The sequence below is a fragment of the Microcebus murinus genome, chromosome 6, assembly GCF_040939455.1.
Source record: "Microcebus murinus isolate Inina chromosome 6, M.murinus_Inina_mat1.0, whole genome shotgun sequence".
In the NCBI taxonomy this organism is placed as follows: domain Eukaryota; kingdom Metazoa; phylum Chordata; class Mammalia; order Primates; family Cheirogaleidae; genus Microcebus; species Microcebus murinus.
In genome coordinates, this window is record NC_134109.1 from 95496686 (window position 1) to 95521398 (window position 24713).

The 24713-nt window shown below is 35.4% G+C and overlaps 1 protein-coding gene across 6 annotated transcripts in view; it reads left to right on the plus strand.

Annotated features, from left to right (window-relative positions):
* The window catches only part of RNF111 (ring finger protein 111), a 94393-nt gene that overhangs the window by 26449 nt on the left and 43231 nt on the right, over window positions 1–24713 (plus strand). For all 6 annotated transcript variants that reach the window (XM_012783016.3, XM_012783021.3, XM_012783022.3 and 3 more), the window contains exons 2-3: window positions 10717–11615; window positions 23760–23886. In XM_012783016.3, the coding sequence (XP_012638470.1) occupies window positions 10736–11615; window positions 23760–23886 (1007 nt within the window). In that variant the 5' untranslated portion in view covers window positions 10717–10735. The remainder of the gene's footprint in view (window positions 1–10716; window positions 11616–23759; window positions 23887–24713) is intronic.

A 24713-nucleotide genomic window follows, 5' to 3' on the forward strand; every position in this document is an offset into this window, starting at 1 on the left:
TTCTGTTAACAGGAATTTCAGAATTTCTAGAGTGTGATCCTCTGGTCCATCATCATCATTATTATCACTATCATAATTATCTAAAATACTAATATTAGTATTATTTTCAATAATAATACCAGCCTTATATCTCCCACAATGCTTGCTTTTTTATCATGGAAGTTAGTGTTTTAAGTTATACAGACTGTCAAGACGGGTACAGGGTAATGGGGCTTGGAGTCTCTTTCTAGTTGCTTTAGCTGGAGTTTGGTTCCAGTTAGTGGAAATTGGAACTTCAAATTGTATTTCTGCTTTGAAACTTTATGAAACAGTTTAGAAAAACGAGTAGACTGGATCTAGGAAAGAATTTATTGCTGAATTCTCTTTTGAGAAACCTGATTTGAAATAGCTGTTGCAGTTCTAAAATTTTTGGTCAGAACAGCAGAGTTTGTATCACAGCAGTTGGGGAAGAGCCAGTGTTACTCACAAGGTTTTCCAAACTTTCCAGTTTCTTATTTTAAAATTCTGTAATTCAGTGATGGCTTTTTAGCTTTAAGTTTTAGTATTGGGTATCTACTGTGGACCAAACTTAAATCTTTTCTTTCTCTATTTGGTTATTTTGCTTTATAAGTTTCTCAAAATAAAAGGGAAATAAGGAATAAAAATAAATAAAATATTATAGATAAGATAGAAGTCACCTAATGTTTTCCTTACCATTTGGAAGGATCTCTTTGTATGTTAGCATATCAGAGATTGTCTGTCATGTTTTGTAAGTATTTTGTATATTTTTGAATTTTGTTTATTCTTTTACCATTCTTATAAATTTATACATAATTTTATCGTGTAATCGAAGTTTTTTGGTACGTTTTCACTAAAAACAAACAAAGAACCCTGTAACTCAAACATTAGAGTATTCAGATGTTGCCATTTCTTGTGGGATCGCAGCATTGTTTGAAGTGAATGTTCTTCTCTGCCTACCCTCACCCTGTGCATCCATTATTAGAGCGAGGCCCTAATTATTTCCTTTTTGTGTTCCTACAGAATGCTTTTATTTATAGCATGTTTATAATAACCTTCAGTATTTTGGTTAATTATATTTTTAACTTCTGTCATACTATTAATAAATTGTGAACTTCTTGAAGGATAGGACCCTATATATTCCTTATCTCTCTGCCCACAGATCCAGCATTTGAAGTAGTTATTCTGTAATTATTTGAATAATTGAGCCTATACTATATCAGTCAAAATTTTTCATTTTGACTTTTTAGCCCACCCTAATTTTGTTCCACCCTGCCTATTTGAAACAGTATTTCCTACTTCTCACAAGGATGTGCTCATTGCTTCAGTGACATTGTTCTCCTCAAAGAGTCCTGTGTAGGCCGGGCGAGGTGGCTCAAGCCTGTTATCCTAGCACTCCCGGAGGCCAAGGCGGGCGGATTGCTCAAGGTCAGGAGTTCGAAACCAGCCTGAGCAAGAGCTAGACCCGTCTCTACTGTAAATAGAAAGAAATTAATTGGCCAACTAATATATATAGAAACAATTAGCTGGGTATGGTGATGCATGCCTGTAGTCCTAGTCACTTGGGAGGCTGAGGCAGTAGGATCGCTTGAGCCCAGGAGTTTGAGGTTGCTGTGAGCTAGGCTGATGCCAGGGCACTCACTCTAGCCTGGGCAACAAAGCCTGACTCTGTCTCAAAAAAAAAAAAGAAAAAAAAAAAAAAAAAAAAAGAGTCCTTTGTAATCCACAATAATATTTATTTTTTGTGTTTTTATTTTGATCTCTTCCTTCTTTAGCATTATTCAGCATATGTAACAATGCTTATTCATAAGAAAAAGATCAAGCAATTTTATATTACAAAAGATTAGTTAAAAATGTTAAAGGTGCTGCTATAAAGATTAAGGCCTTATTTAGCACTTTACCTAACCAGATGGTTTCATTTTACACTACCTCTCACAGATTGTTAAATCTGAAAACATTTAAAAGCAGATATCTTTCCAAATATTATAAAAATATTAATCATCTTTAAGTTGGCTTCTATCACTTTAAAAAAGAGAGAACTCTTCAGTTCACTGAGTTCCAATCTCCAAGGAAACCTCGAGGCTGCTTAAGGTTCAGTTTTGGAAACTGGAAGTTTAAATCACAGAAATCTCTAAGAGTAGGTTATAAGTTTGAAGCTTTGAAAGTTGGCAGATGGATTACTTGTATCAAGAACAAAAAATTGTGGAGGTTTGTTTTCAAAGGCCTGACACGTCCATGGTGATGGTATTTATGTTTTATAGTTTTAAAAAAGTATGGATTTCTTCTTATTTGTAACAGCCAATTGGGAGTCTTTGCTCATCTAGAAGTGACATATCTTGCTCTTATTAGGATTGTCTTTAACATTCTGTTATACAGTTTTGTAGTGTTTTGCATATAGGTCTTTAACGTTTTTTGTTAGGCTCAGTACTTTGGAATAAATATGTATTTGGAGTTTTTGTTGCTTTGAGGAATGGGATCTTTTTTCATTTGCATTTTTTAACATGTTATTAAATGTTAAAACATGGATTTATTCCTGGATATTTAAAAGTATTTATTTCGGCTGGGTGCGGTAGCTCACGCCTGGAATCCTAGCGCTCTGGGAGGTCGATGTGGGAGGATCATTTGAGCTCAGGAGTTCGAGATCAGCCAGAGCAAGAGCGAGACCCTATCTCTACTAAAAATAGAAAGAAATTAATTGGCCAACTAAAAATATAGAAAAAAATTAGCCGGAAATGGTGACACATGCCTGTAGTTCCAGCTACTTGGGAGGGTGAGGCAGAAGGATCGCTTGAGCCCAGGAGTTTGAGTTTGCTGTGAGCTAGGCCGATGCCATGGCACTCTAGCCCAGGCAACAGAGTGTGACTCTGCCTCAAAAATAAATAAATAAACAAACAAACAAACAAACAAATAAATAAATAGAAGTATTTATTTATAGCAAAATATAGCTAGTAAACTGAAATGAGCTCTAATTTTTGTTTTTAGTTTAATTCTCTTAGAGTTTATTGATGAGATGTATTTTTTATATAGTAGCTAATTAGTATCTTTATAGCTCATATTTCATGTTTCAATATACATTTTAGAGTCTAGGCTTCCGTACCAGAATGTTAGGCATTTGTACAGTGTACCCTATGTCATCCTAACCAGATGAAACTAACTCCTAGATATTCTTCAAGCTTGTCAGGATAGATACTTTTGTATTAGTCAATATTTAAGGATTTTAGAATACTTAAACAAGACAAATGAGAAAATCACTAAATTAATTGAGATATAGAAACCCTATTATTTGAGAGAGATTTTTATTTATGTCCTTTTCCAAAAGCAGATGTCTGATATTAGAATATAGGGAGCTGAAACATACAGCTTCCAAAATTCTAATCCTCATGTCTATAGAATTCTTGGCTTTCATATAAATTTTGTGCTAAAGAAATTTAGTTCTATGTTTCTGTACTTCAGAGTTCTTTGAGAGGAGTTAATTTTATACCCTTCTTTTTTTTTTTTGAGACAGAGTCTCACTCTGTTGCCCTGGCTAGAGTGCCGTGGTGTCAGCCTAGCTCACAGCAACCTCAAACTCCTGGGCTCAAGTGGTCCTCCTGTGTCAGCCTCCTGAGTAGCTGGGACTACAGGCATGTGCCACCATGCCTAGCTAATTTTTTCTATATATTTTTAGTTGGCCAATTAATTTTCTTTCTATTTATAGTAGAGACAGAGTCTCGCTCTTGCTCAGGCTGGTTTTGAACTCCTGACCTCGAGCAATCTGCCCGCCTCTGCCTCCCTGAATGCTAGGATTACGGGTGTGAGCCACACCCACCAATATCTTGTATTTTTGATTTGCATTTCCCTAATGATCAGATGTTATCTAGCATCTCTTCATGAGGGTCTTTCTTTTTTTTTTTTTATTGCCCCAGTCTTCCAATCTTTATGAGCTTATTGTACTCATTTGTGTATCTTCCTTGGAGAAATTACTATTCAAATCCTTTGCCCATTTTTTTATCAGGTTGTCTGGTTTTTTTTGTTGAATTTTAGGAGTTCTTTATATATTTTGGATATCAATCCCTTATCAGATATATAATTTGCAGATATTTTCTCCCATTTCATGGGTTGCCTTTTCACTCTTGATAGTATTCTCTCACGTATAAGGTGTAAGAATTTTATTAGGGGAAATGCCTGTGAGAGAAAATGAGCAGGGAGCCAGGGAAGAATGAGAATGCTGTCAGACCATGATGTAAGTCTGATCCTAAATGAAAGAAAGAGGAAAGGAAGGTTAGGTGCAGTCTAAGGAAGTTTCGGCAAGGTCATCAGGGAGTCCTAGAGCCAGTAAACTATCAAAGGAGTTCTGTGTCTTCAAGGAATAGGCCTAGTTCAGTCATTGGCCAGGATAATGAACAGGAAGTGTGACTTTGGGCAAATGCAGTGATGGATTTCAGAGCATAGGAGCTGGGCTCTTGATCAATTAAGCTTTCCTTATCTGGAAGTCTGCAAGGCGCATTCTCCTGGCTGCCACAGAGCAGTCAGGGAAGACCTCTCCAGAGAGATGGCATTTAAGCCAAGATCTGAATGGCAAGCAGAAGCTAGGATAGCCTTTCAGAAATTTTTAGGAAAAGCATTATAGGCATGGGGAACATGAAGTGCAAAGGCCCTGAGGTAGAGAAAGCTTGTCATGCTCAAGGAACAGAAAGAAAGCCAGTTTGGCTGCAATATAGTGAATAAAGAAGTGAGGTGATAAGAGCTAGGGACAGGGACATGAGATTATAAAGAGTCTTGTAAGCTACGCTAAAGAGTTGGAATTTTATTTTTGAAACGTTTGGAAACCATGGGAGGATTTTAAAACAGGAGTGTGATATGATCTGCTTTATATTCTTAGGGTATAGCCAAGTATAGAAATGGACTGTTGGTAGAAATAAGAAAACCAAGTTAGGAGTCTGTTGCAGTGTTATAGGCAAAAGATGGTAATAATTTGGACTAGGATGGTAGCAATGGATATTTCTTATCCAAAAGTTAACAGAATCCTAGTGGTTGTGCCTTTCATTATTTCTGGATTTTATGCTTACCCTGTCCCAGTTGCTGGTCCCTTATTGTCATTCCTTGTATTTTCTCACCTTATATAACCTCCCTTTTTTTTCTTTTTCTTTTCAATACTCCACCCTGCCGTTAGCCTTATCTATTAGGGAGAGGCCAGTAACAACCTCCTGTTTTTTTTTCTGTCTCCAGTTTTGGCTCCTTCAGTCCTTTGTTCATATTGTATTACCAGATGATCCATTAAAAGTACAACTAATATCTAAGGATACCCTAATCATGAAAAAAAAAAAAAGTACAACTAATAATGTAACTTTCCAGTTTAAGATTTTTGAAGATGTGTCTATTGTCTTCAGCATAAAAACGTTTTAGAATGACCTACCTCTTCTGCTTTATATGTCCCCCACCTGTACTGTTATCCCTTTTCTTGATACTTATTTATCTTTCAAACTATGAATTTCTTTTCAAAGCCTTCCCAGTTGCTGTGTCTTCTATGTGGGTTAAATATTCTTACAGTCATTCCTTGAAATCTATATTTGTCTCTTTCCTCAATGTGTTAATTTTTGAGGGTTGGGACTTATGTGTTTTTGGTTTTTAGAATGTTAATATTGCTGATTAATGTCTCATAGCAGTCCCTAATATCACTGTAGGAGACCCTTTGGAACTGTTGATTCAACAAATGACAATTTTTTATACTCTGATTTTTATCCTGGAAGTCTCTTCACACTATCTTATTTTTTTCTGTGCTCTGAGAACTATTAGTGAATTGTCTGTAATTATTCATTTTATCTTGATTTTCATGGTCAACAAGGATCCAAATCTTTTCATAATAGCTAACAGTATATTTTCTGAACCTTATTGTCTATTCAGGATAGGTTGCCTTGATCATTAGTTTGTTTTTATGTTTTTGTGTTAGATCTAGCCTCCTGTAAAGAAATGGAGTTTATCTTGTAGTTTCACAACAATTATTCTGAGTGTAACTTCCTCCTTTCTACCAGCTTTCAGGCTGCAAGTTAATTATTTGCTAATAAGTTTATCATGATTCTTATTTTCAGAGTGGAGTATGTTACTAGATTGTGTACTTCTAGCAGAAATCTCTTAAGAAATTTAGGTTAAATGAGCACTTCGCTAATGCAGTTAAGAAATAAGAGTGATGCCTGTTGGTGGGGGAAATACCTTTCTTGCTAATGAAATTTTGACTATTTAGAATATAACAAAGCATTAATGTCTGTACTATCTAGCTATGAGTAGTGGTAATTATAAAGCATTTAGATAGTAGAAGAGAATATTCTGTCAGACAATTGATTTAATACACTTAAACTGGCACATAATAAAATAAATATCCATAGAAGAGAATTAAAAATGTAATACTAAGCCAGGCTTGGTGGCACATGCCTATTATCCCTTGTACTTGGGAGGCTGAGGTAGGAGGATCACTTGAGCCCAGGTGTTTGAGACCAGCCTGAGCAACAGAATGAGACACAGTCTCAAAAATAAATAAATAAAAATTTATTACATACCCTAAGTAATATCCCTGTGGTACAAGTATTATTTATTTCATTTAATTATATGAAAAAGATAGTTAAATGGTAGGCATATTTCTAGTTGACTTTCTGATAATCTCTAAAGCTTTTATAGAAAAAATGCCAAATCATCTTTGGCTTTTTTCTTTTAAAATCTTGTTCTTTTAGTCATGTAAAATTATTCACCGAATTTTTATTCAAACTTGAAGCAAGTATTTGTATTGATAATTGGTAGTGAAAGATCATAATCAACAAATGTATCATCGTTTAGAAGTAGTTTTTGGTTTTCCTAAAGTTAATATGAGTAATCTTAATGGGATTTTTCCTTATGCTCATATAAACTAATTTATAATGTAAATTGTTAAATCTTAACCATGATTTTTAGTTTTCAAAGTACTTTTTAGCTCTTATTTTTTTTAGAACAAGGTTTACTAAAAGTGGTATATGCTACATTAATGTTAGGAGTAATTAGTATGCTATCATGACATAATAAAATGATTGGATCAAACCTGCACAAAGAGGTACTAGTATTAAGGTTTCAGAATTGAAACAATGTATAATAACAAACCAATTATAATGTGACCAGGGAGATAGACATATTTTGTACATATTTGTCTCCTTTATAATTTAGATCAGCCAATAATTTTCATAGACATAAAAGACTCAACAGCAAATAGTTTAAAATATTCTTTATTCTTTGTTCTATTTTTGCCCCATTTTAGTTAAAAAGTGCAGTACTTAAATTTATTTCTTTTCATGAATTTACTCCTTCTTTTTCTCAGCCCAAAATAGAACATGAATTTGTACTTCCTGGATGGGAACCTCTTATTTAATATAGGATGTTAATTTCACATTTGCTAATTTCATAACGTAAGTAACTCAGAATAGTTACTGGTGTATAGACACACACCATACCATACACCAAACTACCCTTTTCCCCTCACACTCCTTCACCTCAGTGGGCAGACCAAATTGAACAAAAACCAGAGCAGATTTAACCTTAAGGTGTTTATTGTTTTGGCTTCTCAAAATGATGAAAAAGAAGTTAGGTTTAGTTAATTATGCTATAAATCACTTCTTTTTTTTTTTTTTTTTTGAGACAGAGTCTCACTTTGTTGCCCAGGCTAGAGTGAGTGCCGTGGCGTCAGCCTGGCTCACAGCAATCTCCTGGGCTCAGCGATCCTCCTGCCTCAGCCTCCCAAGTAGCTGGTACTACAGGCATGCGCCACCATGCCTGGCTAATTTTTTGTATATATTTTATAAATCACTTCTTTGTAAATCAATTTACAGATCCATTTTCTCAGAATTTTTCTGTTTTTTTGGGCAAATTTTCATTGCTTCTCACTATCTCCATTACCAAGACCAAGACTCAGTAAATAAGGATCAGGTGTCTGAAACAGATTTTGTTCTTGAACAACTAAAGATGCTCTCCTCAGAGATCCAACTCAACACAAATCTTGGGGAGATGTGGACTTCTGGAAGAACCCTTGATCTTTCCAAAAGACATCATGACTTTTCTCTTGCTGATGGCATCTGTAGTTATGCCCAGGATACTTGCCCGCTTGACTTTTTGACGGTAATTTTATTGAGATATAATTTTAGTTTATTAGTTTTGTAGTATATTCCTAGAGTTGAACAGCTATCAGCAAAATCAATTTTAGAACATTTTCAGTTCACTGAAAAGAAACCTTTACTTTTTGGCCATCACACCCTAATCCTCCTATCATCCCCCAGCCCTAGGCAACCACTAATCTACTTTCTATAGATTTGCCCATTATGAACATTTCAAATAAAAGGAATCTCAAATTATGTCATTTCTTGTGACTATTTTCTTTTACTTAACATAATGTTCATCATATTGTACATTCATATTGTTTATCCATGTTGTAGCTTGAATCAATACAGTAGGGGGAAAACATTCCAAGACCCCCAGTGGATGTTTGAAACCTTGGGTAGTACTGAATGCTATATATACTATATTTTTTCCTATGCTTACATACTTGTGATAAAGTTTAATTTGTAAATTAGAGTAAGAGATTAACAACAATAACTTATAAAATGGAACAATTATAACAATATAATAAAAGTTATGTGAATATATTCTCTTTCTGTTTCAACGTATCTTGTACTATACTGCAAGTAACAAATCACAGTAAGCAAAACTCTACAGATAAGGGGGGATTACTATACTTCATATATTTAGATTACTGAGTAATAAACTATTATATGAATTCATTCATCAGTTGATGGACGTCCATGTTTCCACTCTTTGGCAGTTATGACTAATGGTACTATATGTAAGTTTTTGTGTAGCTATATCTTTTCTTTTGGGTGTATATCTAGGAGTGGAAATGCTGGGTCATGTTAATTCTCTGTTTACCACTTTCCGTAGTGGCTGCACTGTTTTACATTTCCACCAGCAATGTATTAATATGAGAGTTCCAATTTTCCAATTTCTCTATGTCCTCTGCAACACTTGTTATTTGTATTTTTTTATTACAGCCATTCTGTTGGGCCCCCCTTAACTGTCACATGTACCTGTACCATATCATTGTGATTTATGTTTTCATGCCTTTAATTATGATGATCCTTGTCTGATTGACTGTCTCCTATAATTTGCTCATTGCCATCTTTCATATGTTTACTCATCTTTCTGTTCCTCCTTTATCACTGATCCTATTAAACTCCAGACTGGGCTTGATGACTTATCTCGTATACAGTACTGCCTGTTTTGGTAAATAAGAATAAAAGAAGATAGGGGTTTTGATAACTTTCTATAGGAATAGGTCTCTAATTCCATTTCTTAATTATTATCATTTGTTCTGACCATAAAGTTATATATTAAAATAAAGAGGGAAACTTGTGAGATTGTATATTTTTATAACTTATTTGTGGAGACGGAAAGAACTCCCTACTAAATATCTGTTTTCCTCTCTTTTTAGGAAGTGGTGTAAAAATGTATGTTGAGGGCAAAACAAATCTGTGGATTTAGAAGTTAGTATAATGGTTAACAACTCTTGTTGGGTGGGTGGCAGTGATGGGAAGAAGATTTATGGGGTGCTGGTTATGTTATTTCTCCATCTGTGTGCTAGTTATGTAGATGTGTTCATTTTCTTGAGTGTTCTTCAATCTATAAACTTAGAATGTATGGGTGTATGTTATAGTTAATAAAAACTTAAAAAATATGTTAACATTGTTTAGATATTCATACTTTATACTAGTAAAGCTCTTAGTTACATTAACTGCCTTTCTAATGAGTATGTTCCATTTGGAGTCACGGTACTTAATACTTTTACAGTATCTCTAGTCTTGTATATACATTACATTGATGTAGATGCTTTAAATTCACGTTCCCCTGTTCAGCAATTCTTACTTTAAAAGGTCAAATGATGTAGATACACTTAGATTAGCTGTAGGAAGTTTGGTTTTATGTTCTGTGCTGCTTATTTAATTGAATGATCTTCAGCAACTCACAGTCTTGGCTCTAGAGTTTCTGTGTCTAAAAAACTATAATGCAATAGTTGTGCCTGTTTGTCTATCAGGAGAATTCAGATTCTCATTAGAGAATAAGTAGGGTTGTATGAAGTAACCTCAGGAAAGAGAAGCTGTATTCATATTAGTTCCTTTTTTTTAATTTAAAATTAATCTTTTATCTTTTTTTCTTTTTCTTGTATGTTGTGTCTTCATAGTTCCTTATTAATAGTAATCCATGTAATGTAGTAACCATTAAATAAATAGTGCAGAAAATATTTAATTTAGTAATTACCACTTTAAACTATCATACCAGGAGAAAAACAGGTTGATTAATCACTCTTTTTAATTCTAATCTTTTCATCTATTTTTACTATAATAGGTTTTGAAGAAATTGTTTGATTTGACCAAATATGTTGCTGAAGGTAGCAAGATATACAGTAAGATAGGTTTTAATGGAAGTTTTCAAGTAGGTTTATACTCTGTGATACTTACTGTATGTCCCAAAATTGGGTACATGAGTAGAGCTATCAGAGAAAAATGTTTTTAAGAACAGTAAAATGATTCATTAGAGCCATTTTGTATCCTGATGAGGAAAAGGCAACTGTGCTCTATTACAAGGGATGTTCTCAGTGGAATTTGAGAACTCTTCAATTAAATAGTATAATAAAACACATTAAAAATCTTTTTAATATCTAATTGTGTCTTCTAGGCCTTCCTTAAAGTTTCCCATGTCTCAATGGACTCCTGAATATAACGAGCTCTATACCTTAAAAGTGGATATGAAGAGTGAGATTCCTTCTGATGCACCAAAGACACAGGAGAGTCTGAAAGGGATCCTTTTGCATCCGGAGCCCCTTGGGGCAGCCAAAAGTTTTCCTGCAGGAGTTGAGATGATAAATAGTAAAGTGGGGAATGAATTCTCTCACCTGTGTGATGATTCTCAAAAACAAGAGAAGGACATGAATGGTAACCAACAAGAACAAGAAAAAAGTGTTGTTGTGAGGAAAAAACGCAAAAGTCAGCAGGCTGGCCCTTCCTACGTGCAGAATTGTGTTAAAGAGAACCAGGGAATATTAGGATTGAGGCAACATCTAGAAACACCAAGTGATGAAGATAATGATTCCTCCTTTAGTGATTGTCTTTCTTCTCCTTCATCTAGTTTGCATTTTGGGGATTCTGATACTGTGACTTCTGATGAAGATAAAGAAGTCTCTGTAAGACATTCCCAGACCATTTTGAGTGCTAAAAGTAGAAGTCATAGTGCACGATCCCAAAAGTGGCCTCGAACAGAGACAGAATCTGTATCAGGATTATTAATGAAAAGACCCTGTTTTCATAGTAATTCATTAAGGAGACTTCCATGTAGAAAGAGATTTTTGAAAAATAATTCCTCACAGAGGACACAGAAACAAAAAGAGAGGATATTAATGCAGAGGAAAAAACGAGAAGTGTTAGCACGAAGAAAATATGCATTGCTGCCCAGTTCTAGTAGTTCTAGTGAGAATGACCTCAGCAGTGAATCCTCGTCCAGCTCGTCAACTGAAGGAGAAGAAGATTTGTTTGTTTCTGCCAGTGAAAACCACCAAAACAATCCAGCTGTTCCCTCAGGTAAAAATGTTTCTTGAGTAAAACATGGAACCTATTGCATTGTATTTGTTTTTATTTTCTTGTTTCTGTGTCTTAATGATTTCATTTTATTTAGAAGGAGTATCAGGCTCTATTGACTTATTTTTAAGCCACATGAATAAATTACTAATTGTAGTATTAAAACGTAACTCTAATTCTAAGAGAAAAATTTAAAAATTTTCTAGTGACAAAAGTAAAGTCAGAGTTGGGTGTTTTTTTTTTGTTTTTTTAAGAATAACCATTTATGGGCTGGGTCTTTCCTAAAGAATTTCATATTCTTGGCTGGGTGCTGTGGCTCACGCCTGTAATCCTAGCTCTCTGGGAGGCCGAGTCTGGGCGGATTGCTCAAGGTCAGGAGTTCCAAACGAGCCTGAGCAAGAGCGAGACCCCGTCTCTACTATAAATAGAAAGAAATTAATTGGCCAACTAATATATATAAAAAAATTTAGCAGGGCATGGTGGTGCATGCCTGTAGCCCCAGCTACTTGGGAGGCTGAGGCAGTAGGATTGCTTGCGCCCAGGAGTTTGAGGTTGCTGTGAGCTAGGCTGACGCCATGGCACTCACTCTAGCCTGGGCAACAAAGCGAGACTCTGTCTCAAAAAAAAGAAAAAAAAGAATAACCATTTATGTTATTTTATACATATTATATTTTATGAGTTGATTAATGGTGCACAATTTTTTTCTTATAGTGCTTTAATATGTTTAACTATTATGAAACTTTTCTGGATACTATGAAAAATATAAGATACCTATGAAAAAAATCCATCTGAATTTTTTTCACATTTAACCACAGTAAGAACAATTCTAGTCATGAGACAGACTGCTCAATATTATTTTTTCTTTAAGTACTCTATTGTTGTTTGCTGTTACCTTATCATGTTCTTTATAGCTGAAAAATAATTTTATTTAATAATTGTTTTTTATTCTAAATGCTAGCATAAACTTTTAGACCTGACAGTGCTCAGTAAAACATATTTCATCAATTAAATTTAAGTAGAATAAGTTTATGTGCAGACAAATATGTTCCATGTGTACAAACTCTTCTAAGATAATGCATCGTTTTTTTAGTTGTAATTTAAAGCAAGTTGTTGAAGTGTGCATTGAAGAGTTAAGTCTGAACTGAAGGAAAAGGTAATATCTTGGGGAATAAGGGAATGAGGCAAAGGGAGAGAGCTTTTCTTTGTAATAATATAAAATTTTATTCTTTCTTTACAATTCATCTATGTAAGAAAATGGGAGAGCTTTCAAAAGGGCTAGGATCATGGTTTCCAATATTGACACAAGCTTTCCCAGCTTTTGCCCAATGTCCTGCCTGTCATGGTCGGAGTCTGCTATTCAGTTCAGATGTGGCATTTCTCCTCCTTTCTTCCTCTTTTCTTATATGAATTCCTTCCCTTTTCAAGACTCCCTTACCTTTTCCTTTTTATTTTTCTATTCTTACCAGAACCCTAATACCAGTAACCTTGTTCTTAATCTTAGGCTTAGCCATGTTCAATTTTTTTTTTAACCTACCCAAATACTTATTTTAAGAATAGTTCATTGAGATCACCTACATCTGGTAGGAATGTACAGTATCTATTCTCTTAGGTCTCTTAAGAAGGAAGAAGGTGATCCTTGAGCTTCTTGGATGTGTAAAAAAAAAAAAAAAGAAGAAAGAAGGTGAAAATATGAGTTGTCTTGCTTTGTCACATTTTTTTCAGGTTGTCAGAATGCAAAGATACTAGCTTGGCAGAGGGAGCAGCAATGTTCAATTTCTGCTTGAAATTAGTGAGGCAGGATGGTTGGTGATGTGGAGTAGAATTCTAAGGAACTAATGTTTGTAGGGGAATGAGAATATAGTGAATGAAGATCATTATCCATGTCTGTTTCTTGGAAAGAAGGAGTTGATATTGAAGTATTCAAGATAAGTACAAATTTAATTCATTTTTAAAATTTTAACACTTTTGTAGCATGTGGGTTTTTTTTTATTGTCTTTCTTGGCAGAATTACATTATTTTAACTACATTATTTTCACCATTACCCTCAAATATTTATCTCTGAACACAAAAATCCAATAAGTTTAAACCAAATATGCTGGAAGTTTTCTGGCTTATAGACAAAGGTTTTGTTTTAAATTAGGTTTTTGTTTTTTTTTTCCGGCATATGATGGAGGTACAGATTTTAAGGTTTCAATAAATGCCCTTTCCCCCCTCCCCCCACAAATCTGAGTCTCCAGCATGACCATCCCCCAGACGGTGCACATCTCACTCATTATGTATGTATATACCCCCCGCCCCCTAAACTAGGTTTTTTTTTTTTAAATAATGATTTAATGATAAAATTCACATGGTGTGGAATTTTAACAGTGTCAAGAAAGCAAAAATGAGAAATTAAAGTTTATCTCTTGTTTTACTGTTCCAGTCTTATTACCCAGAGTTAGTCGCTGTTACCTGTTTATCTTCAGAAAATGCGAAACCCTGTATATAGTTATCTCATTCTTTGTTTTTTTAGCTCGTCTTTCCTGTAAACAGCATTTAGCAGGTTATCTCATTCTTTTTACAGTTGCATTGTATTTCCTTTGTATGGGATATGTTTATAATTTATTTAATCAATTTTTGTTGGTGGATATTTTCACTGGACAAGTTTTGTGCACCTATGCAAGCATATCCTAAGGAATACTTGCTTAAGATAGGTCAGAAGGTATATGCATTTAAAATTTTGTTGTCTATTGTTACCAGAATACCCACCAAGGAGTTTGCATCAAATTCATCTACCATCCAACAGTGGACGATGATGTTATGATGACAATAATAAAAATACTAAGCATTTGTTGAGTACTTTCCCTGTGCCAATAATGTTTTAAGCATTTTATGTGTATTCCCATTTAATCCTCCCAACAATCTTATGAGATAGTTTCTATTATCACCCTCACATTACAGATCAAGCATTTGGAAAATCATTTTAGAATGATTTATATTCAGAATAATTAAACTGAAATATTGATGAGACTTAGTGCTATTGTCAAGAAATCTCAGCTCTTTCAAAGGATTGACTTCCCTAGATTCTTAGGAGATGGGTTTTTTCTAAATATATTTTGAGTGCTATTGCCATATAAAGTGACTTGCAAAAAGTCTTAGCTAACTTAAGTGGTAGAACTAGAACTTGAACCCAGCCAGGCTTTCTGACCCCCAAGTCCAATACGTTTAATTAATTAATTAATTAATTAATTTTGAGACAGAGTCTTGCTCTGTTGCTGGGGCTAGAATACCATGCCATCAGCCTAGCTCACAGCAACCTCAAACTCCTGGGCTAAAGCAATCCTACTGCTTCAGCCTCCCAAGTAGCTGGAACCATAGGCATGTGCCACCATGCCCAGCTATTTTTTCTCTATATTTTTAGATAGCCAATTAATTTCTTTCTATTTTTAGTAGAGATGGGATCTCACTCCTGAGCTCAAATGGTCCGCCTGCCTTTGCCTCCCAGAGTGCTAGGATTACTGTGTGAGCCATCGTGCCCGGCCTCCAGTATGTTTTAGTGTTAGGATAGCACTGTGTGTAAAGTTGGAATGTCTCAGTTTTTCATTAGATTTATCTACTGAATATTAATATGATTTGTGTGGATATTCAGTTACATTGTAGTAACTAATAACTAAGTAGTAGTATAATTAGTAGCAAATAAGTAGACAATTTTTTCATACAGTGTGCATCAGTGTTGGCTATTGTTGTAGTAAACTGATGGAAGAATGTTTTACATTTTAAGTATATTATAATATTTTAAAACAATCCAAGACACAGCAGTTGTGTATAATTAACTGGTTTTACTAAATCTCACTTAAGTGAGTTATTTTAACACAGTATTTTACATTGTATAACAAACATCAGTTCATTTGTTATAATCAGATTTCTGGAAAATATTTGCCTCTTGCTGCACTGTTACTAATTGGCTTTTAAGTTTATTACGGCTTTCGATTCCTGTATAAAAAACTAAAATGATATGTCACTTGGTTGTTAGCAAGATTATTGGATGTTGAATTACTCCCATTTGCCTGTGAGGCTGAATTAATGTATGAATTCATTTGGGTTTGTTCCTATAATATTTGTGGAGAACTTCAGATATTTTAAAATAACCTAATAGAAGATAGGTTTGAGAGTAGATGTTAATTTTAGTGATATATTTCTATGATCTATTCAGAGAACTTTATTATTGATTGATTGATTGAGACAGAGTCTCACTCTGTTGCCCCAGCTAGAGTGCCGTGGCATCAGCCTAGCTCACAGCAACCTCAAACTCCTGGGCTCAAGCAATCCTTCTGCCTCAGCCTCCAGAGTAGCTGGGACTACAGGCATGTGCCACCATGCCCGGCTAATTTTTTCTATATATATTAGTTGGCCAATTAATTTCTTTCTATTTGTATAGTAGAGACGGGGGTCTCGCTCTTGATCAGGCTGGTTTCCAACTCCTGACCTCAAGCAATCTGCCCGCCTCAGCCCAGAGTGCTAGGATTACAGGTGTGAGCCACTGCAACTGGCCAATTCAGAGAACTGCTGATTAACTTTTTATAGCACTAAAGTCTTGGAATTTCCAATTTGATGTAGGTATGATGGCATCCTTATAATTTATTAACTTTTTTGTTTTTGAGACAGAGTCTCACTGTGTTGCCCTGACTAGAGTGAGTGCCATGGCATCAGCCTAGCTCACAGCAACCTCAAACTCCTGGGCTCAAGCAATCCTTCTGCCTCAGTTTTCCGAGTAGCTGGGACTACCGGCATGTGCCACCATGCCCGGCTAATTTTTTACGTATTTTTAGTTGGCCAATTAATTTCTTTCTATTTTTAGTAGAGATGGGGTCTCGCTCTTGCTCAGGCTAGTCTCGAACTCCTGACCTCAAACGATCTGCCCACCTCGGCCTCCCAGGGTGCTGGGATTATAGGCATGAGACACTGTGCCCGGTTAATTTATTAACTTTTAAATTAATAGGTATTCATAGATTGTATCGCCTCTCGGCTTCAAGGAAATGTAACTACCATATATACTCCGAAATAAGTGAGGCTAACTGTGTCAGTCCCATTTTTCCACTGAGGAGAAAAAGAAGTTTTGGCTACCTTGCCTTGAAATACTATTAAAAGCCAGATGTCTTATAAATAAATTATTATTTACATATGAAATATTAAATAAATGTTAATTTAGAAATATTGACTACCCACATTTCCTGAAAACATTTTTATTCACTCAGGCTGGGCATAGTGGCTCAGACGCCTTTAATACTAGAACTTTGGGGAGGGCAAGGTGAGAGGATTGTTTGAAGCCAGGAGTTCAAGACCAGTCTAGCAAAACATTGAGACACCATCTCTGCAAAAAATAGAAAAATTAGTTGGCCATGGTAGCATGTGCCTGTAGTCCCAGCTACTTGGGAGGCTGAGGCAGAAGAATTGCTTGAACCCAGGAGCTTGAGTTTGCAGTGAACTATGATGATACCACCGCACCCTAACTATGATGATACCTAGCCCAGGCAACAGAGTGACACCCTATCTCCAAAATAAATTAAAATTTAAAGCAATTTTTATTTAGTCAGACATCTTAAACATCAATGTCTTGGGCCAGGCGTGGTGGCTCATGCCTATAATCCTAGCACTCTGGGAGGCCAAGGTGGGAGGATTGCTCAAGGTCAGGAGTTCGAAACCAGCCTGAGCAAGAGAGAGACCCTATGTCTACTAAAAATAGAAAGAAATTAATTGGCCAACTAAAAATATCTAGAAAAAACAAGCCGGGCATGGTGGCTCATGCCTGTAGTCCCTCTATTCGGAAGGCTGAGGCAGAAAGATTACTTGATCCCAGGAGTTTGAGGTTGCTGTGAAGTAGGCTGATGCCACAGCACTCTAGCCTGGGCAACACAGTCAGACTCTGTCTCAAAAAAAAAAAAAATCAATGTCTTGGTAATTGCTAGAACCATTTTTTATTTATTTATTTTTTTTTGAGACAGAGTCTCGCTTTGTTGTCCAGGCTAGAGTGAGTGCCATGGCGTCAGCCTAGCTCACAGCAACCTCAAACTCCTGGGCTCGAGCGATCCTTCTGCCTCAGCCTCCTGAGTAGCTGGGACTACAGGCATGCGCCACCATGCCTGGCTAATTTTTTTTATATATATATCAGTTGGCCAATTAATTTCTTTCTATTTATAGTAGAGACGGGGTCTTGCTCTTGCTCAGGCTGGTTTTGAACTCCTGACCTTGAGCAATCCGCCCGCCTCGGCCTCCCAGAGAGCTAGGATTACAGGCGTGAGCCACCGCGCCCGGCCTAGAACCATTTTTTAAGTAAGCAAACAGAATTTTCGATATCATGTTATCCTCATCTACTTTGTGTGACATACAGCACTTGCTGATTCCATGAGTGATCTTTCTGGAAGCTATCTCAAACTACAAATACCATTTACCTTATGTTAGGACTTTAAAAAATTTATCCAATTGCTGTATGTTTATGTTTTGTGAGTGTACACTCCATACTGTATTGACTTTTAAAGTGTTTTTTAAAGTTTGCTTAAAAAGGTAACACTTGGAATTGTAAAGTCCTAATACCAGGAATTTCACCTAACTTTGTGAATATTCCTTTCTCTCTTTGTGCAAAAATAGCATTGACAGAGTTATATTGCTTGATTTTATATGGATTCAACTCCCACATATTCATCATCTTGCTTCAGTTATCAATAATATGTCATTCTTATTTCATGTCTCACCCCCAATTTTTTTCTGGAGAATTTTAGAACAATTACTAGGCATCATATCATTTCACTCATAGTAATTTCAGTGTGCATGGCCTAATTTGTTTTTTTTGAGACAGAGTCTCGCTTTGTTGTCCAGGCTAGAGTGAGTGCCATGGCGTCAGCCTAGCTCACAGCAACCTCAAACTCCTGGGCTCGAGCGATCCTTCTGCCTCAGCCTCCCGAGTAGCTGGGACTACAGGCATGCGCCACCATGCCCGGCTAATTTTTTATATATATATCAGTTGGCCAATTAATTTCTTTCTATTTATAGTAGAGACGGGGTCTCGCTCTTGCTCAGGCTGGTTTTGAACTCCTGACCTTGAGCAATCCGCCCGCCTCGGCCTCCCAAGAGCTAGGATTACAGGCGTGAGCCACCGCGCCCGGCCCCTAATTTGTTTTTTATATGGGATATTTCCTACAAACTGCTAGTTAGATCTTAAAAAAAGCTTGATTAGATTTAAGTTTGGGTAAGGCAACACTTCATTGTGATGTTGTTTGCTTTCTATTTTTTTTTTTTTTTTTTTGAGACAGAGTCTCATTTTGTTGCCTAGGCTAGAGTGAGTGCCATGGCGTCAGCCTAGCTCACAGCAACCTCAAACTCCTGGGCTCAAGCAATCCTTCTGTCTCAGCCTCCCAAGTAGCTGGGACTACAGGCATGAGCCACCATGCCCGGCTAATTTTTCTGTATATATTAGTTGGCCTATTTGTTTCTTTCTATTTATAGTAGAGACGGGGTCTCGCTCTTGCTCAGGCTGGTTTCGAACTCCCGACCTCGAGCAATCCACCCGCCTCAGCCTCCCAGAGAGCTAGGATTACAGGCGTGAGCCACTGGGCCCGGCCTGTTTGCTTTCTATTGAATCACATATAAAAATTGATCAGACTGTTCAGATGGTGTCTCCTTGATCTTTCCATTATAAAGTTCCCTATCACCGTTTCATGGAATTTTTTTCAACAGCAGCTATTAATGATCTTGCCTTAGATCCATTATTAGGGGTTGCAAAATACTGATTTTCTAATTCTGTCATTTGGTGACATTTATTAGCTGAAGTTCTTCTGTAAGAAAGAACTCTTCCTTCATCAGCTAATTGGTTTTCTGAAATTACAGTCCATACAGGAAAGGCAAGATGAATACTTGATTCTTTCCCTTCATTTACCACTTTTTAGAATGAGTTTGTCCTCTAGCCATATCCCAAAAGGTTTTTTGCTGCTGTTTTTGTTTTCGAGACAGGATGAGAAACTTGAGTACAACTAAGACAGAATGGTGGGACTGCAGGTTGATTTTCTTTGAACCTTTTTTTTTTTCCTTAAGGTTGGTTATGATGTTTATACCTTTAGAAACATCATACCAAAAAAAAAAAAAGAAAAATCATGTAAGAAGTATTTCTCTGGCTACCAGCCTACAAAAGGTGTAGTAGTGTAACAGTGGTAACAAAAACAATGGTTTCTCTGACAGAGTTCTGTATGAACTCCTCAAAGTCCATTTCTATTCCCTGATAAGAGACCACAGATTCTCTTGGCAGCAGCTATAAACAGTGTTATCCACTGTAATAATTGATTACCTTGGTCTCTGTTCCTTAAGTCTAGGATAATGCCACAAATAAGAATAGCATCCAATTTGTGAATGCATACTTTGTGACAAGTACAACATTTCTCAAAATGTTATATTTGTAGTTGGCTTGGCCTGGCTGTGTAAAAGGTGCTTGATAATGTTAGCTTATTTTTTTTTTTTACAGGTTTTTAAAGAAATTTCGTATACACATACATGGAGAAAAATCATTAATAAAGTTAATATATAGGTGTAGCTTTTCTCCATATAGAATGGTAATATAAAGTTGATGGGAGAAATGAGGGAGGTTTTAAAACACTTAAGATTTTTTATTTGGACATATAATGCTTTTAGTTTTAATTGTACTTTTACCACCATTACCTAATTATTTAATAATTTGAATTAATAAATAATATGTCTGCAAAGTGAATCATTAGCTAGATTAGTATCTTAAGGTTCCCTTTGTATTTCTACCTCAAACTGCATCATGCACATAATTATGAAGCTAGAATTGGAAAATAATTTGGAAATTGTATCTAGAATAGGTACAATATCTAGAATTGTATCTAGAATTGTATCTAGAATAGGTAGAATAGTGCCTATTGTAAATAGGCACTTGAGTGCTGCCATTTTGTTTTTTCTTCCTGTAAAATTTATTTATGCTCTTAAAAATACATTGTATATCAACCTGTCTATATGTATAATCTTTAGGACTTAGAACCATTTCAAAATTTACACATCTCATAATTTATAATCTTATTTTTTCTATTTAATTGATATAACAATTTGCAAATATTCCAAATTATAAATACGGTATTATTACATATATAAAAAAAAACGTTTCTCCAAATCAGATCATCTCTCATTGTCTTCCTTATTTACCAGTGCCTGCTTTGTTCTTTGCTGTTTGCTGTTTGGAATATCAAAGAGTATGTTGTAGATCTTTGTCATGGGCTTGCACCTCCTCCAGATATTAGCCAGCTTTTGAAATAGGGGGGATGTTTGATTGCTACAGAGATATATTAGAGATTAAATTCTAACTTACCAATGAACGGTGCTTTTGGTGAAAGAATGTAGACTGCCTAAGTTCCACAGTGGCAAGAAAGTTGAACCGTTTGTCTTCATCGTGGTGAGCAAGAGTTCAAAGAGTTAGATATAAAGGGACATGACATAAATATCAATGGTATACCTTCATAGTAGCCGAAAATATGAAGAAAGGGAGCTTGTTTACAAGAGCAACAAAGAGAATAAAGTATCTAAGAATAATCTTAATGTGAGTATATTTAGCCTCTATGAATAAAATTATATTACCTTTATAGAAAAGCATATGTATAATTAAACCAAACCCTACAATTTTTTGAGATTTATATAAGATGATATTGGTAGATGGCAAGAAATCTTGGATGAGTAAATATGTATTATAGAGATGTCAGGTTTTCATTAGACCTCTAGGCAGTTCAGATCTTGGGGATTTTCCTTTCTCTTTGATTTTATAATTCTGAAATATAGTTAGGAAAACCTGAAACATACTAGGTATCAAAATTGTGTCATTCTAGTCTTTTCAACAAGTAGTGTTGAGGCAATTGTATATCCATATGCAAAAAAGATAAATTTAGACCTTTTACCTCTTGTCATATACTAAATTAACAAAATGGATCATTGACCTACATGTAAAAGCTAAACTATAAAACTTCTAGAAGAAAGCATAGGAGAAAATGTTAATGACTTTGGGTTAGGCAGAAGTTTCTTAAATATGTCACCAAAAGCATGATCCATAAAAGAAATTGCCAAGTTGGACTTTATCAAAGTTGAAGACTTTCATGCTTCAAAAGACACCATCAAGAAAATGAGAAGATATGCTACAGACTGGGAGAAAATATTTGCAAATATGTCTGGGAAAAGATTTGTATCCAGAGTATATAAAGAACTCTTATGATTCAACAGTAAGAGCAAAAATCCAACCTAAACATGAACAAAATAATAGGTATTTCACCAGAATGAATAATAATCACGTGAAAAATGCTGAGCATCATTAGTTACTATAAGAATCATTATTAAAAACCACAATGAGATACCACTAGCTAGTAGAACAGCTGTAATTTTAAAAAGACAATAAGTATTGGCGAGGATGTGGAGAAACTGAAGCCTTTGTTTTCCTGGTATGAATGTAAAATTGTAGAGTCATTTAGGAAAACAATCCAATTGTGCCTTAAAAAGTCAAACATAAACTTACTGTCACACCCAGATATTATATTCTTAAGTATTTACCCAAGAGAAAGCACAAATACTTCTATACAAATGTTCATATCAACTTTATTTGTAATGTCCAAAAACAGAGAAAAATGCAGATGTCCATCAGCAGATGAATGGATAAGTAAATTGTGGTATATCCATATGATGGTTTATAACTCAGCAATAAAAAAGAATGAACTGTTGATATAACAAAATGAATAAATCCAAAAGAAGCCTGACACAAAAGTATATGTAATGCATGACTCCACTTACATAAGATTCTACAAAATACCAGGCCATTAACGATAGCAGATCAGTTGTTGCAGAAGTATAGGGTTGGGTTTAGGGGCATGAAAATTGACTAAAATGGAGCTTACAAGGTCTTTTGGGGTTATTGGAAATGTTCTAAAACTGGATTGTGGTGATGGTTACAGTTCATAAATTTACTAAAAATCAGTGAAATGTATACTTAAAATGGGTGAATTTTTTTCTTAAACGCTCAATATTCTCATGAGAAAATTCTTATCACAGACATGACTTATAAACTGTTGGTTGACGTTTGTATTGACAGGTAATAGTTACAAAAAGAAGCCACACAGCACCAGGTTTGTGAAACCAGCAAAAGAAGAAATAGAACATGAACTTTTAAAAAATAATCTTAACTATTTTTAAGCATACATTTCAGTAGTGTTAAGTATATTCACATTGTTGTTAAACAGATATGTAGAATTTTTTCATCTTGCAAATCTGAATCTTTATACTTATTATACAACTCCTCTTTCCCCCTCCCACCCATGGTTACCACCATTTTACTATCTGTTTCTATGAATTTGACTAGTGTAGATACCTCATATAACTGGAGTCATACAGTATTTGTCTTTTTGTGACTGGCTTATTTCACTTAACATAACTTCCTCAAGGTTTTTTGGGTTTTTTTATATTTCAGAAGTCTTTGGGTTTTTTATTTGATACCTATTATGCCATGAATTCATAGGGAATAGATTTCAGCAGCTCAGGCTCATTTCCACTGGTTCTGATAAAATGTGCTTTTCTGGGTGGAGAATGCTGGTGCTCATTTAAACCTAGGTATACCTTTTTCTTTGGCTTCTTTTTTTTTTCCTTTTTTTATGCTGCCTAGGCTGATCTCAACTCCTGGCCTCAAGCTATTCTCCTGTTGAGGTGAGCAACAGCTCTCAGCCTCTGTGTTTCTTAAAAGAATATATCACCTAAATGAAAACAACCTTGGAAAAAATATATACAACTAATGTAATATCTTTGTCTTAGATATTGAAGGGATATTATCTAATGTGGCTATCTCATACAAGATCTTATAAGCGCCTACAAATTCATATGGAAACCACTAAACATTCATAAAGAACAAATGCAAATTCGTAAAAGAAAGTAAACATGGGAAGAAGTGTAGCTTAAAACAGAGTACCATTTTTACTGTGTGTTTAGCTTCTTGTTTTTAAAAACAACCTTTCATTTTGACAGATGATTTTTATTTTTGTAGTGACTTTCATAAGTCTTCAAAGTCAAAATAAATACTTCTTCCTAGCAATTAGCTAACAGCCAGTTGCCCTGTAAAGGTTTGTTTTTTTTGTCTGTTTCCAGGAAGTATTGATGAAGATGTAGTGGTGATAGAAGCTTCCTCCACTCCCCAGGTCACTGCCAATGAAGAAATTAATGTTACCTCAACTGACAGTGAAGTGGAGATTGTAACAGTTGGAGAAAGCTATCGGTGAGATTTTAATTCCTAGGTGTATATCTGAAATTTTAAATATAAATATTCAAACATTCATTCTGCAGATATTTGTGTTCTTTTTACTTTTTTTTTTTTTTTTTGAGACATAGTTTGAATGTGCATATGTCAGATTGTGATATTCTTTTTCTTTCTTTCTTTTTTTTTTGAGACAGAGTCATTCTTTGTTGCCCAGGCTAGAGTGACGCCCGTGGCGTCAGCCTAGCTCACAGCAGCCTCAAACTCCTGGACTCGAGTGATCCAGCCACCTCAGCCTCCAAGTAGCTGGAACTACAGGCATGCGCCACCATGCCTGGCTGATTTTTTTTTTTCAATATATATTAGTTGGCCAATTAATTTCTTTTCTCTTTATAGTAGAGACGGGGTCTCACTCTTGCTCAGGCTGGTTTGGAACTCCTGACCTCGAGCAATCCGCCTGCCTCGGCCTCCCAGAGTGCTAGGATTACAGGCGTGAGCCACTGCGCCCCCGCCTGATTGTGGTTTTCAAAGCAGGTGACATTAGACTCATTTGAGGATATTGCCTAGACTTTATCCCAAGCCAGTTGAACTAAAATCTGTGTAGTCTTAGGGGTTAGTCTTGTTTAAAGCACCCCAAGTGTACCATGAATTAAGAGTCATTGTTCTAAATAAACAATATTAATGTTTTTCTAAAATTGGGTTTGCTTTATGTTACAGAGAATTCATGAACCCTTTTGAAATCTGAATGTGAGTCATACATAAATATTGTGGATGGTACTGAAATTAAAAATGAAGAAAAATATTAAAGGGTACTGATGTCAAAACAGCCCTTTTGTTTAATCTACTTG